Genomic DNA, 15,652 nt, shown 5'->3' with positions numbered 1-15,652 from the left:
AGGAAAACACCAAAGATATTTGTATATACTCGTCTTAGGTGGAAAGGTTACCACTATTGTTTTGAAGAATTTCACAGTGATTCTGTTAATTAACTATCCTCGATGGACCAAAGAAACATCGAAGAATGGTACGTATATCTTCTTGACAAGCTAAATGAACACATTAGTGTCTTATTCTAAAAATAAAATGAAAAGGCATAATTAATATTAAGAATAACTTTTTATTTTACCACACTACTTCACCACTTAACTCAAACATAGGACTTTCTATTTACTTATCGAGATAAACTTAACCACAAAAGTATTGCACCACCAAAAGTAATGCTCATTTTCATGGTTGATTTTCTCGTGAACGAATTACCGCATTCCGCTAATTTTTCTTATAATGTTGGGTTTTTCTTTGATATTTACAACGTTGGGCAAATGTTTACTCGAATTTCTTTTTCGAGCTTACGCCGGGTGGGAGAAAATTTTTTTTTCTTACGCTAAGTTTGAGACACCCTGTAAGAGGGACAAGGTACAAGGGTGGATATACATCAACATTTTTTTGTAGTCTTATGTTTTGTGAACATTTTGTTTTTTGAATATCCCTGATATCTTTAAAAACAAAGAAAATAGACGGTTTCATTCTTTAACATGTGTTGTAACTGAAGCAATACTAAATTAACAATAACAAATAACGACAGTTAACAAAACTAATATCGTGTGTTATCCCTCTAATTCAAATAGCAGCTTCACATCGCCTAAGCATGCTGGAAGCAGACCGTATGATTTTGGACTATGGAGTTGCAGATAGCAATAACCATCGTTTCTATACCTTATAGAGAAGCAAGAAAGACTGATAGAATTCTTATTGTCTACCTACACTATCCCATAAGTGATCAATAGGATTCATTAAGGGGCCAATTCAATATTTGAATATTTACCTCACTTAAATATTGTGTAATTGATGCCTTATCAACAACACTTTTAATCTAACTTTAAAAGCTGTTAGAAAATTGGATAGGAACGGCTGTATTAATACAAGATCTATGCAAATATGCGCATATGTGGATGATATTGCCATAATAAGCCGCAACAAGAGGGTATTAAGCGAAAAAAACTATAGAGCTGAAATGGGAAGCTAGTACATTTGGTCTATATATAAATGAAAATAAAACAAATTATTATATGGAGTGCATCAAGTCGAATCAACATGAAAAATTTGAAGGTAGACAACCATACCCAGGAATATGCTTCCACTTCTCCCTACCTAGGCTCAATACTAAACGACAAAATCACCAGTCAATAAATACAAGCAAGGATTGTTAGCGGTAATCGGTAATAAGAATAATAAGTGCTTTTATGTACACAAACACTTAATGAAAAGTAAGTTACTGAATTGTGGGTCTAAGCTTAGAATCTACAAAACAGTAATTAGACCAGTGGTCTCATATGAATGTGAATTGTGGACCCTCTAAACCACTAATAAAAATCAACTGAAAATATTTGAGCGCAAAATACTAAGCAAGATATTTGGACCAACCCACTGCAGCGATGGTTCGTGGATAATTAAAATGAACCACGAGCTGGATGAACTAATGCAGAGCACAGATATTATTAGATTTGTAAAGTCACAAAGACTAAACTGGCTTGGTCACTTAGAAATAATTCCAGATAATCGAGCTATAAAAGTAATCCAGATATGGAAGCCTCAAGGAAATAGAAAAAGAGGAAGGTCCCGTAAAAGATGGATAGACGACGTAGAGGGAGATCTTAAAACCATGAACATCAGGCAATGCCGAAGGAAAGTATCCGACAGGGTAGAATGGAAGTACATTGTTAAGCAATCCAAGACTCACAAAGGGTTGTAGCGCCATTAAAAGAAGAAGAAGAAATATTTTGTAACGACATCAAATCCATTTTTGCTGTCGAGGAAATTCTACCGTAAAACATCACAGAGCCTCCATTAAACAATCTCGTCTCTCTCATGTTGCGCTGTATACATACCTTTCACCTGGTCGACAAATAACTCTTATAAGCGTCGATCAGAATTGTTTTGATTAATTTAGTATTGTTTCAAACGCATGTTAAAGAATAAGACAGTATATTTTCTTTGTTTTTAAAGATATCAGAGGAATTAAAAAATCAAAATATTCACAAAACATAGACTACAACACGATTTTGATGTAAACTCACCTCTGTAGTACCTTGTTCTCCCTACAGGGTGGCTCAAACTTAACTAAAAAAAAAATATTTTGTTTCTTCTGCTAGTCCTGTCGCCAGGGGGCCTCCTTAATTCAGATGGACTTACCCAAGATCTTTTTATGTATTTTGACCCGTAGAACACGAATTTTGTGGGTAACAGTTGATCCAGCTGTCGATAAGATTGTTATAAACAAAGAACTTGAGGAATTACATAACAGCGATTTTTCTCAAAACAAAACATTTTTTTTGTATTTTTTGGTTGATTCTCAGTAAAACATGTTCTTACAAGTTTTTTCGTAGGATGCACAGTTTTCGAGATAAACGCGGCTGAAGTTTCAAAAAATCGAAAAAATGCAATTTTTGAACCCGAATAACTTTTGATTAAAAAATAAAATAGCAATTCTGCTTACTGCATTTTTGAAAGTTTAAGTCAAATTCTATCGGTTTTGATTATTTGCATTGCTAAAAATTAAGTTTTTATTTGTTAAACAAAGCCATAAACACATAGTGTTTTCCGTGCCCAATGCATGCGTTTTAATGTAGGTAATCTACGTAGAAATTGTCTGTATACGCGCCTACTCGTTCGATTTCAAATGAGAAATGCATTGAAAACATCATTTAATCACTATGTGTTTATATATTTCTTTAACAATAAAAAAATTAATTTTTAGCAATGAAAGTAATCAAAACCGATAGATTTTGACTTTAACTTTCAAATGCGGAAGCAGAATTGCTATTTTATTTTTCAATCAAAAGTTATTCGGGATCAAAAATTGCAATTTTTAGATTTTTTGAAAGTTCAACCGCGTTTATGTCAAAAATTATGCATCCTACGAAAAAACTTGTAATAGTCCAGGAATTGAAGCTTTTCACCTCGCAATTTTTACAGAATGGATCGATTTGCTTGAAAATCTGAAAATAAGTAGTGGATGGTCCAAGGATCAAAATCTATATGATGCCAAAAGGCGCTTTTACCATGGGGGTGGTTGCCACCCCATCTAGGGGGTGGAAGTTTTTTATTATATTTTGACCGCAAAAATTGATAAAAACATTCATTTTAAGCAAAAAATGTTCTATACATTTTTTTGATAGAATTAATAGTTTTCGATTTATTCGCTATCGAAAGTGTTAGTTTTATATCTAAAGAAATCAATGTTTTTCGATAATATACTCATTTACGACTCACTCAATTTTTGTTTTTAAAAAGTTTTTAAACCAAATTCTCAAGAATTAAATAACCTACAATTTCACATTTAAACATTTTTTCGTATCTCTGATGCTAATCTTTCTATTATGAAGGAAATGGAGTTTTTTACAAAACTACAAAAATTCGTTATTCGTTTTTAACTCCAGTTTTTTAAAAACTTATCATTCTAAGCCAGTCAAACTTCTGGAATCTATTAATAATGCATAAATAAAGAAGAATAGATAAGGCCAGTGACTAAAAACATCGCTAACTTACATTATTATGCTTCCAATTGGAATTCTCCTTTTTTTTTCAAAAAATATATTAATTTTTTAATCGTAGCTTTTTTATTTTTTATTCTAGAACGTTGGTTAAAAAAGAATTTTGTTGGTTTTTATAAGGTCTATAAGGATATTAATAATAAATCTTTTTAAAATCCTCAGTCGCAAAAAGAGGTGACTTTGAAAGGGTTGGTAAAGGTGATTTTTGCATGTTATTATAAGTTTTAATTGTCAATAGCTCACTCAATTTTTACCGTATAAAAATTTTTTACACACCTTTCTCTTGGAAATTACATAATCTACAATTCTATATTTAAATATTTTTTCGTATCTCTGATATGAATCTTTCCATTATGAAGAAAATGGCATTTTTTGCCAAACTACAAAAATACCTTATTCGCTTTTAACTCCATTTTTTTAAAAACTAATTATTATAAGCCGGTCAAACCTCTAGAACCTATTAATAATACATAAATAAAGAAGACCAAATAAGGGCAATAACTAATTTTAATTAGGGTGGTGAGTAGGGTGAAGTCTCCGATCACTTTTTCGCTGAAAAAAATAGGGACTGACATTCTTTTTATTATAAGTCACTTAATCTTTGAGCTAGAGACTACTTTTTTATTTCAGGAGATAGATATTTTTAAACACTTTAAATTAGTTTAAACAAGTTATCCTCGATAAAATGCATAGTTTTCTCGTCTTTTGACTTTGAAAATACAATATTTAGCATTTGACGAAGAAGAGCTAACATATAATTAAGTATAGCTCGATTACTATTGTTCTTAAAGAAAATAAAAAGAACCGTTTTGTTTATATTTTTTAAAGGTACATTTTTGTTAAGCAAAGTTCTTTTGATAAAACGAAAACTTTTTGAGTTATTAGCAGAAAACTGATTAAAAACATTGATTTTTTCGCTATAAAACTAAGACTTTCGATAGCAAATAAATCGAAAACTATTAATTTTATCAAAAAAATGTATAGAACGTTTTTTGCTTAGAATGAATGTTTTTAACAACTTTGGCGGTCAAAATAAAATAAAAACTTTCCACCCCCGACATGGGGTAGCAACCACCCCCATGGTTAAAGCGCCTTTCGGCCTCATATAGATTTTGATCCTTGGACTATCCACTACTTATTCTCAAATTTTCAAGCAAATCGATAAATCCTGTAAAAATTGCGAGGTTTTGACCTATTTTAAGCTTCATTACTTGGACTACAAAAACATTTTTTGCTTAGAATGACCCAAAAAATACAAAAAAATGTTTTGTTTTGCGAAAAATCGCTGTTATGTGATTCCTCAAGTTCTTTGTTTATAACAACCTTATCGACATCCGGATCGACTGTTACCCAAAAAATTCGTGTTCTACTGGTCAAAATACTTAAAAAAAAACTTGGGTAAGTCCATCTGAATTAAGGGGGCCGTTGTACCCCCACTGGCGACAGGACTATGCCCGGTATAAGCTCAAAAACAAGTTTGAGTAAACATTTGCGCAACTATGAAAATACAAAAAAAAATCTGAAATAAAAAAATAGCGTAAGGCTTTAATCCATTCACGAAAAAATTAATTTTAAAGTGAGTATAGTTTTTGGTGGGGATTTGTGGGGTCAACTACGGGAGGCCTACGTCCAGCAGTGGGCAAGTATAGGCTGAATGATGAATATTTGGTGGTGCATAACTTTTGCGGTTAAGTTTACATGATTTACTATCACAAGCACTCTCTTCTTACGAAAGTAGGACTCGTGCTTTTTCTAAAATTTGTTGTACTTCTTGTTTGAACGTTGTCCTTTGTTTTTCGCTTAGTTTCATCAGATAGGGTTTTAGATGTTTGAATACGTCCTCTTGATTTAAAAGGTGCCCAATGTCGGAGTGTAACGGAACTTGACCGATAATTTTCTCCAGATCATTTTTTAGTTTATAAAATAAATCTGCCTCTACGAAGCCTATCGGCAGCGAATCGTTCACGAATTCCTCTGAGTCGGCTTCGTCTAAAACAATAACACATTTAAAAAAGTTTAGTATGTGTGCTTTGTCGATTATAGAAAGGCCTTCGACCGCATCAGACACGAAAAATTGATTGAGGTGCTAAAAGAAGTAGGGTTGGACGGACAAGACATAGCTATCATAAGCAATACATACTGGAACCGTGGAACCACACAGGATGCGTTCGAATAGAAAACGGAAACACCAATACATAAACATAGAACGAGGAGTGCTCCAAGGGTGCATTCTGTCCACTCAGAGCTTCTATTGAGGATGGCCCTGAAGGTGCAAGAGATTAGAAGGTGCAAGAGGTGCAATTAACAATGTAAGATATGCCGATGACACCGTAGTATTAGCGGAAACAGAAGACCAACTAAAAATATTGATGAACATATATTATCAGAAGAAAGTCACAGTCTGGGCTTGGACAATAACCTTTCCAAAACCAAAATCAAGGTATTCCACAAGAACAAATTTTCCGTGAACAAATTACATCCAGCATACAAATACGAGCCCCTTCCCATATCAGTTGGCCCAATGTAGATTTAAAAGGAAATCCAATTTTATAGAACAAAAACAAAAGTCCAGCATACCTAGCCTTTGAAAGTTTTAATTCATCAATAATTTTTGGGATTTCCAGAAGTATACAAAATATTAGTCTAAGAGCTAGTGAACCCTCCGACTGACGGTCGTCCTGTAAGGCTAGAAATTTGTCTAGTGATAAATCCTCACTCACCGGTGCACGTGTATCTACCAGGTGAATCGAAAAGTGCAAATTTAGGGGGTAAAATAAACTTTCTCCTGTAAGGTTTAAATTTAAGTATGTGTTTGAGTAAGTCATTTAGAAAAAATGTGTACAATGACAGGCGATTCTGAAGAGCATTAGACTTTGCCAGGCGAGGGGAAAGATTAGGGGTTTTTCCTAAAATTATTCTTTTTGCATCGAACAATTTTTTTTAGGTTTTCTGAATCATTCCAAACAAAAAAGGTCTTTGGTGATTTTTCTCTTAAGTTAATAGTTTTTGTTATATAAGCGATTGAAAATTTTGAAAATTGCGAAATCGGCCATTATTAACCCTAAATCGGACATTTATCTAAAAATTTCAATGTTGCCAAGGTAGGTGCATATTCTTTAAACATTGATTGATGAAATCCCGAAAAGTTTTTGCAATAAAATATCGAAAACCCCTTTGTTTTTTTTTAATTGCTAATCAAGCGGGCGCGACACTGTAGTATTAGTGAGGACGTTTGAGTTTGCATAAATTCATTCTCTCGAGAATGGACAAATTTCAAGAGAAATTCTCAGACAGGTCGATTTTTATTTTTGAATTAGGACTTTTTGGCATATATATAATACTAGTGACGTCATCCATCTGGGAGTGATGACGTAATCGATGATTTTTTTTAAATAAGAGTAGGGGTTGTGTGATAGCTCATTTGAAAGGTTATTTAATTCTCTATTCAGTAATATAAACATTAATATAATTATTTATACAGGGTGTACAAAAAAATTTTCTTCTATTTGTCAAATGTAATCAAAGTTAATTAAATAAAAATTTTTTTTGTACACCCTGTATAAATAATTATGTTAATGTTTATATTAGTGAATAGAGAATTAAATAGCCTTTCAAATGAGCTATCACACAACCCCTACTCTTATTTAAAAAAATCATCGATTACGTCATCACGCTCAGATGGATGACGTCACCAGTATTATATATATGCCGGAAAGTCCTAATTTAAAAATAAAAATCGACCTGTCTGAGGATTTCTCTTGAAATTTGCCCATTCTCGAGATAATGAATTTATGCCAACTCAAACGTCCTCACTTATACTACAGCGTCGCGCCCGCTTGATTAGCAATTAAAAAACAAAGGGGTTTCCGATATCGTATTGCAAAAAACCCTTTGGGATTTCATCAATCAATGTTTAAAGAATATCTACCTACCTTGGCAACTTTGAAATTTTTAGATAAATGTCCGATTTACGGTTAAAAATGGCCGATTTCGCAATTTTCAAAATTTTCAATCGCTTATATAACAAAAACTAATAACTTAAGAGAAAAATCACTAAAGACCTTTTCTGTTTGGAATGATTAAAAAAACTTAAAAAAAATTTGTTCGATGCAAAAAAAAATAATTTTAGGAAAAACCCCTAAAATTTCCCCTCGCCTGGCAAGGTCTTATGCTCTTCAGAATCGCCTGTCATTGTACACATTTCTTCTAAATGACTTACTCAAACACATAATTAAATTTAAACCTTACAGGAGAAAGTTTATTTTACCCCCTAAATTTGCACTTTTCGATTCACCTGGTAGATACACGTGCACCGCTGAGGCCTGCCAGGTCATGGTTTTTAGCCTTGGTGTGCTATGAATTATCACTAGACAAATTTCTAGCCTTACAGGACGACCGTTAGTCGGAGGGTTCGCTAGCTCTTAGACTATATGTTTTAAATTAATAAGAACGATTAATTAAACAGAATAATAAAAAATTAAAAAAAACGCAAAAAATATCTAATTTTAACAAAACAAATGTGGAAGTTTACAACTAAGTGACATCTTTTTTATTTTTAATCAGATTCAGAATTCTTCGAAGCATAGTTTTTTAAAGTTCTGACAACACTCTGGTATAAATGGATCTCATATCTTTTGCAGGTTTTGCTTCAATTCTTTGACGGATCTAGAAGGATGTTTCTTCAATGTTTTTTTTATTTCGCGTAAAAAAGAGGCGCAAAAGTTTTTCTCGGGGACAAGTCGGGACTGTTAGAAACGTATTCCAGAAGTAGTATACCGTGGTCACCAATCCAGTTTAAACTCCTTTTTGAGGTATGGCAACCTCGCCGTCTCGTTGGAGGAAAAAATTTTTCGCTAATTTAAACTTATTGAAACGACTTTGTTCCACAATCGGTAAGAAATTATTAAAATCCTTCAAACTATTCGATGACATGCTGCCCCAGACCATGATAAATGTAGGAAATTTGACTTTTCTGTTAAAACATTAAGCTGAAAAGCTATACTTTTCCTGCGTATAACTCGACTCCTACTGTATCCAACTCGACTCCAAGACAAACTTCAAATCTGGATTCTTCACTCCACTGTATTGTATCCCTTAGTAAATTTGTCCAACCTCAATGCTCTTTTGACCATTTAAACTTATTTTTCTTGTGTTGTAATGTTAAGACTGGATTTTCGTTAGTCTGAGATAAAATTAAAATTTTCACAAAGAATTGGTATTTAATTTTTTAACTTTATCAATCATTTTGTAAGTAGAAAATCTTAATTTGTGGATATCTCAGTGACATGTCGATCTTACTCCAAAAACTACTTAAATCTAGATAAGTTGCACGTCGGTTTTTCACTATAATGCGTCTTAATCTCCTTCTATCTGCTTCGCTTATTTTACTTTTTCCTACATTTATAGGTTTTGTGATGACAAAACCTGAGGTTTTGTATCTCTTAACTATATTTCTTACACTATACTGTGACAATTGAAACATATTCACGATTTTCGAATTGATTTTCTAGAATTAAAAAATCTATTGATGATTGAACCAATGTTCTCACACATAACTTTACCTTCACTCATTCCCATCGATGACTTTATGCCGACAAACGACAATAGGCTTTATAATATCACGAAATGTATTTGACATTAATTGACAATTGTTTTGATATCATTTTCCATAGCCTTACTGTGATTTTAGATAATTTATGAATAATAATTATGAAAAAATCAATGTATGTATGTAATTGAATCAAAAGCATCGATATAGCGATTTTTTTATTATTGTTTGAAATAAACAAAACAAACCATAAGGGTAATGTTTTCAATAAATATTAGTAAAAAATGCAATAATAATTAATATGGGAACTTATAAAACTATGTTGATTATCACTTGTTTATGGTATTCCAAAGGTGGGCCAAGTGAAATATGAAGGGGCTCGTAAATGGTATCACCCTTCAGCGTTCCCAAAGCCTCATACCTGGACAGAGAGCTAAATATTCTGCTAGACCACTTAAAAAAAGTTAGAAGACGCATTTAAATAGCAAGATCTGGGTTCATGAACATGCGTAAAATGCTCTGTAACCCCAAGCTATCAGTCAAAATAAGATTAAAGAACACTAAAGTGTTATGTGTGGTCTCTATTACTAGACAGCTGTGAGACCTAGACATTAAAACAGTATGACGTCAACAAACTGAATTCATTTGAAATGTGGATGTACCGCCGAATGCCAAGAATAAGCTAAGCCAGCAGAACTAAGAATCAAGAAGTACTGGAAATAATAAACACACGTCCTCATCTGGTCAATACCATCAAAATTAGAAAGACGCCATATCTAGGACATATAATGCGCCATAGGGAATTTGAGCAGCTCTAGGTAATATTAGATGGCAAAATCAAAGGTAAAAGGGATATAGGATAAAAGAAAAAATCCTGGCTGAGACGTCAGAGATTGGATCCACACAACAGGGAATGACCTAATTCATCAAGCCCAGAACAGAAAGAAATATTGATCACCAACCTCGTTAAAAAGATTTTTTTTGAAAAGATTTTTGAAAAAAAAATCTTTTCAGCGAATGCCTTCACAAAGGAGAAGTCCCAGATGATTGGAAAGAAAGCTTGACAATAATTCTCTTCAAAAAAGGAGACAGGGGAGATCTGAAGAACGATAGGCCAATTTCCCTGTTGTCCCAAATGTACAAACTGTTTATGAGAGTAATAACTAAGAATAACAGTAATAACAACGAAGCTTGACAGCTATCAACCGGTTGAGCAGGCAGGATTCCGAAAAGTTTACAGTACAGCGGATCATTTTCTTACAGTCAGAACGCTAATAGAGAAAGAAAATGAATATCACTTGAACTTATACATTGGCTTCGTTGATTATGAAAAGGCATTCGACTCCATAGAACTTTGGGCAATAGAGAGAGCTATGAACAACTGCAGGATAGATTCTCGATGCAGAATGCTCATACATAATATTTATAAGAAAGGTACAATGAAAATACAAATGGATGAGAAAACCAAAGCTATACCAATCAACAGAGGAGTTCGCCAGGGAGACGTTATTTCACCAAAGCTGTTCACACTGGGAAGACTTGAAGACGTGTTCAAAGACATTAACTGGGTAGATAAAGGAATAAATGTTAATGGAAGAAAACTGAGTCATTTAAGATATGCTGACGACATTGTAATATTAGCTACAAGTTTCGAAGAATTACAGACCATGATAACGCAACTATTTCAAGCTTCTGAAAAAGTATGTCTTAAGATGAACTTAGAAAAAACAAAAGTAATGACAAATACACCGAACATTACAAAAATAAGGTTGAATGACATAGATTTAGAAACAGTAAGCGAATACATCTACCTGGGACAGATAATGAAAGTTAACAAAGAAAATCAAACTGACGAAATTACTAGAAGAATAAGGTTAGCGTGGGCAGGATTTGGAAAACTGAGTTGGATCTTGAAAAACACTAAAATAGAACAATATTTGAGAACCAGAGTTTATGATCAGTGTATCCTCCCTATACTTACGTATGGTTCACAGACGTGGACGCTCACCAAGGCCAATATGGATAAAATAGTAAAGGCACAGATAGCGATGGAAAGATCAATGCTCGGGGTGAGGCTCATAGACAAAAAAAAACAAATACATGGATTAAAAGCAAAACCAAAGTAAAAGACGCAGGAGAACATGCTGCCAAATTAAAATGGAGCTTCGCAGGGCACAATGCCCGACTGAAGGATAAAAGATGGAATCACGAAATACAGCAATGGAGACCGTGGTTAGGAAGAAGAAGTAGAGGAAGGCCACAAATGAGATGGGCTGATGACATAAAGAAGTTTGGAGGACACAACTGGAAACAGGTGGCGCAAAATAGACAACACCTGATTGAATTGGGGGAGGCCTATGCACAAAGTTGGATTACTGAAGGCTGAAGAAGAAGAAGAAGAAGAAGAAGAAGAAGAAGAAGATCACCAACCTCAATAGAGAAGACACTTGGAAGGAGGAGGACAGGCAAATCACATACTGAACCATCAAAAATACATGGGTAAAACCCTTTAAATGTTAACGAAATATGTTACAATGACATTATTATTAAGACATCCAAGTGATGGATAAACATTCGTAAGGATATTAGCATCCTATAACATCCACAAGGCACGTGGGTTGTTTTTTTTTGACAGTATATCTTTACAATAAGTTCGGTGAGTAGCAACTGTACGGTCAGTTACTACTCACAGTAGCAATGAGTGTAAAATATAAGCAATAAAACCTGGTTGTGGATGAAGTTCAAATATGTGAAAGATGGAAAGAGGAGCTGCTAAATGACAGTGACTACTGTTCTCAAACCCCATATAGGAGGAGAAGAAATCCCAAATCCCATAAAGGAAAACATTGAAGAAATAATAAAAAATATGAAAAATCACAAAAGCCCCGGTGAGAATGGCATTGTGGAAGAGAACTTAAAACACGGAGCAAAGGTCTTACGAAAACAAATTAGTGAGTTAATAGAAGTACGGGACGCTAAAGAAATGCCCCAAAATTGGACAAGTCCAGTATAATACCCACACACCAAAAGGGAGATAGAATTGTGCGCAAACTAGGGAAGAATAAACTACAACTATAGAGGAATATCCTTGTTAGAGTAAGAGGTACCCAATATACAAGGTAGTCGCCATATTAATCAAAAAATGACTAGAAATATATGTGGAGAAGAATCTAGGAGAATACCAGGGGAAGATTTCGATAGGGAAGATCAACAACCGATCAAATTTTTATGTTGAAACAAATCCTGATCAATTGCTATGAATACAACATTCCAGCACAAGTACTGTTTATTGATTACAAGAATGAAAACGCTAATAGAATTTCAAGTACCAACAAAAATAATAAGATTAGTAAAAATGACACTTTTGAAGAAAAACCATTTGTGCTGTGAAATTTAATGGTACACTAGAAGAAGAATTCGAAGTAAAAAAGGGTTCGTCAAGGAGACCCATTGTCCACTTTGTTATTCAATATAGCTCTGGAAAAAATTGTGAGGGATAATGGGATAAATAAGTCCGGGACTCTTTTCTATAAGGAACACTTGGCATATGCTGATGATGTGGTTATTATTGATTCTTATTACAAGGCAGCCTTGGAAGATTGGACTGAAAGTGAATATAAATAAACCCAAGTACATACATGGAAATTGCGAGGAAAAAGAAAGAAATAGCATGGGACATTTTAAATTAGAGGTGGAGGATGGATAAGGGGTAGAATTATTTAAGAGGGTGGACGAATATATGTATTTGGTTGCACTTATCGATCAGACATGTAAGGAAAAAACATAACAGAAGACTGATCAAGAGCAATAGATGCGCTGGGGCTATGAACAAAATAATTAAGGCTACAGAAATATCACGTAATACAAAAATAAGAGTATACAAAACGATAATTAGATTCACAATGCTATACGGGATCGAGACATGGACTATGAATAAAACTAACAGAATAGATTGGAAGCCTGGAAAAGAAAGATACTTCGCAAAATATTTGGCGGAAAAGTATTTGAGGGAGAATAGAGAAAGCCAAACAAATAAAGATGTATAGGTACCCAACTGTATGCTAACTCACCGATATCAAAAATAGTGAGAAAACGCAGAGTAGAATAGCTCAGTATTCTAGAAAGAAAACAGGTGGACAGACAAGACGAGAATATTGGTTGGAGAGCACCTGAGGCCAAAAAACGGAGAGACGCAGTAATGGAAGGCGTCAGTGAGTTGGGAATCAGAGTTTGGAAGCTGACAGCAACAGAAAACGATGGAAATTATCCACTCACCAATGGGCCTAAAAGGCTTGTTAACGCTTTACATACATACCTACTAGATAAAAGAAATGAAGTGAAAAAAAAATTAAAAAAAACGTTCCTCATATAAAAAACAGCAAAATGGATTTTTTAAAAAGATTCAGACCATTACCCGTACGCGCGCCAATGATGAATATAGAACTCTTAATTGTATATCAAAAAAAGCACAATAACCACCTTTTAAAACTCACCAAATGTCATTTTCATATCTCAACTGGTTTTAGAGTAAGTTGTCAGTTAGTAAGAAAAACCCCGTATCTCAGAAACGAAGCATTTGCGGACATGCGTACCTATATCTAGCAAACTATCATTATTTCTTCATGTAGAATCACCCCCTGAGGTTTGTCGCACTTATTTATTAACACCCTGTATATAAAACAAACATCGAACGAACATTTAAAAAAATTTCTCACTAAAACACACAGAATGCACTATTTCATCTATCGATACAGGTGAAGTCTAAAATTAGAAAGTCACTTTTCAGAGGTAGAATGATTTCATCATAAACATTTACAATAGAAAGGGCCCACATATTTGATAATTCGTTAAATTCATCTAATTTAATTTTCTATTGTTTCCATGTTGAATATAAAAATGGCACCCACAATATGTAATAAACGTGAACCGACCTACGTACTTACCTGACAAAATCACATCTTCTTCTAGCTTTATAGCAGATATAAACCAACTGAACAAAAACACAGTAACCACAGCGAGAAACAGATAAAATATCTTTACCATCGTCCTATCTATCTTCTTTCCACCCATTAGAATAAACATCGATTTGCTACTTTAATACAAGCAAAATACAATTAAGTCAGTGGAAATTGCATTCGTTGCAGTGATAAGCGAAACAATAAAACCGTTTTATTTTATATGTACTAAAATTTGATTGGAAAATATCAGTAGTCGAGATGTAGCAGTCAAGGATTTCTATACACCTCTAGACGTCAGTAATTCAAGACATTATCTATTGCTACATAACCGTAAGGGAAGGGAGTATCGAAGGTAGAAGTGTAGTCGGCAGCAAACAACTATCCTGGTTAAGGAATATTAAGAAATGGACAGGAATACACAACACAGGTGAGCTGTATCGCGCCTCCAAGAACAGAACCTCAGTAATGAGATACAGTAGAACCCCGATAAGTCGGCCCCCGATAACCCGGAAGTCCGGCTAACCCGGACCGATTTTCATCAGACAAAACAAAATTTTTTTCACTTCAACTGAGTTTTTTACCAAGAAGTAAACAATACTCTATACTCTATACAACTGTACGTAATTTAGATGTACTGTGCATATGGATTTCATGTTTCGGCATTTATAATGGAGTTTATCTCTAAGTATACCGTATTTTATTAATTTTTACCATATTCTCCTGCTAACCCGGATTTTCGATAACCCGGATCGGCCGCGGTCCCGATTAATCCGACTTATCAAGGTTCCAATGTAGTCCCTACGCACTTTGGTGTATGGCATATTAAGAAGAAGAATGGTAAGCCACAAAATATAGTACGGGATCCGAATCTTAGTCCACCTTCACATATATCTGTTTACCCAATGAAACATTTTTTTTTATTAAATTTCATACATACACACCCAAACTTGTATGGAATCACCATGTAAGTATTTCAAAGTAATATTTATTTATTTTGAAAAAACTGGTCGATCTTCTATAGACAATGTATTCTGTATAAGGCGAACCAGAGAAAAGCACTTTGAACACTAGCTCCTATAGAGATAGATTTTCCAGATATTCAAAATCCCAAAAACAAGAAACAAGGAATTTGGATATCGAATAGAAAATATGAAGCTATGGGTATTTCAATTGGAGATCATAAACTACACAACTTGCACTTTGCAGATGGCCAAGTAATACTTGCAGATAACAGAGATGGGAGAATGGGAATGGAATGGGATGGGAGAAGAATAAACCAAGTGGGGTTTATCAATCAATATAAATTAATCCATAAATGAGTGACCTCATATCAAAGATGGACATGTGTCATATTAAAAGAAAAATTGAGATAAATTGTTTTTTTTTGTACAATGAAAATCCCACTTCCTATAGTTTTAGTTGATTTGTTGATTTCGCAGTCATGTGATCACAATACAGTATTCTTATTGGACTGTTGGGGAGATGTCCGTTT

General features: G+C 33.9%; 1 protein-coding gene across 1 annotated transcript; it reads right to left on the bottom strand.

The window, feature by feature from the left end:
• Nucleotides 1-201: 201 nt before the first annotated feature.
• On the bottom strand, nucleotides 202-14,354 carry LOC114327127 (uncharacterized). Its single transcript, XM_028275636.2, has 2 exons — nucleotides 14,146-14,354; nucleotides 202-5,643 (listed from the first exon to the last, which is right to left on the bottom strand). The coding sequence occupies exons 1-2, from the start codon at nucleotides 14,282-14,284 to the stop codon at nucleotides 5,381-5,383; spliced, it is 402 nt and encodes a 133-aa protein (XP_028131437.1). The 5' UTR covers nucleotides 14,285-14,354; the 3' UTR covers nucleotides 202-5,380.
• Between the last annotated feature and the right edge of the window lie 1,298 nt (nucleotides 14,355-15,652).

The sequence above is a fragment of the Diabrotica virgifera genome, chromosome 3 (assembly GCF_917563875.1).
Source record: "Diabrotica virgifera virgifera chromosome 3, PGI_DIABVI_V3a".
NCBI classification, from domain to species: Eukaryota; Metazoa; Arthropoda; class Insecta; order Coleoptera; family Chrysomelidae; genus Diabrotica; species Diabrotica virgifera.
The sequence above is the reverse complement of the archived record's forward strand: the minus strand, read 5'-3'. Positions and strand labels throughout refer to the sequence as shown.

What these genes read in the sequence shown, in the direction of transcription:
- LOC114327127 (XM_028275636.2), bottom strand. Translation starts at nt 14,284, where the DNA reads ATGTTTATTCTAATGGGTGGAAAGAAGATAGATAGGACGATGGTAAAG. An exon ending in AGAAGATGTGATTTTGTCAG is followed by an intron (nt 5,644 to 14,145) that starts GTAAGTACGTAG and finishes TTATTGTTTTAG; the next exon opens with ACGAAGCCGACTCAGAGGAA.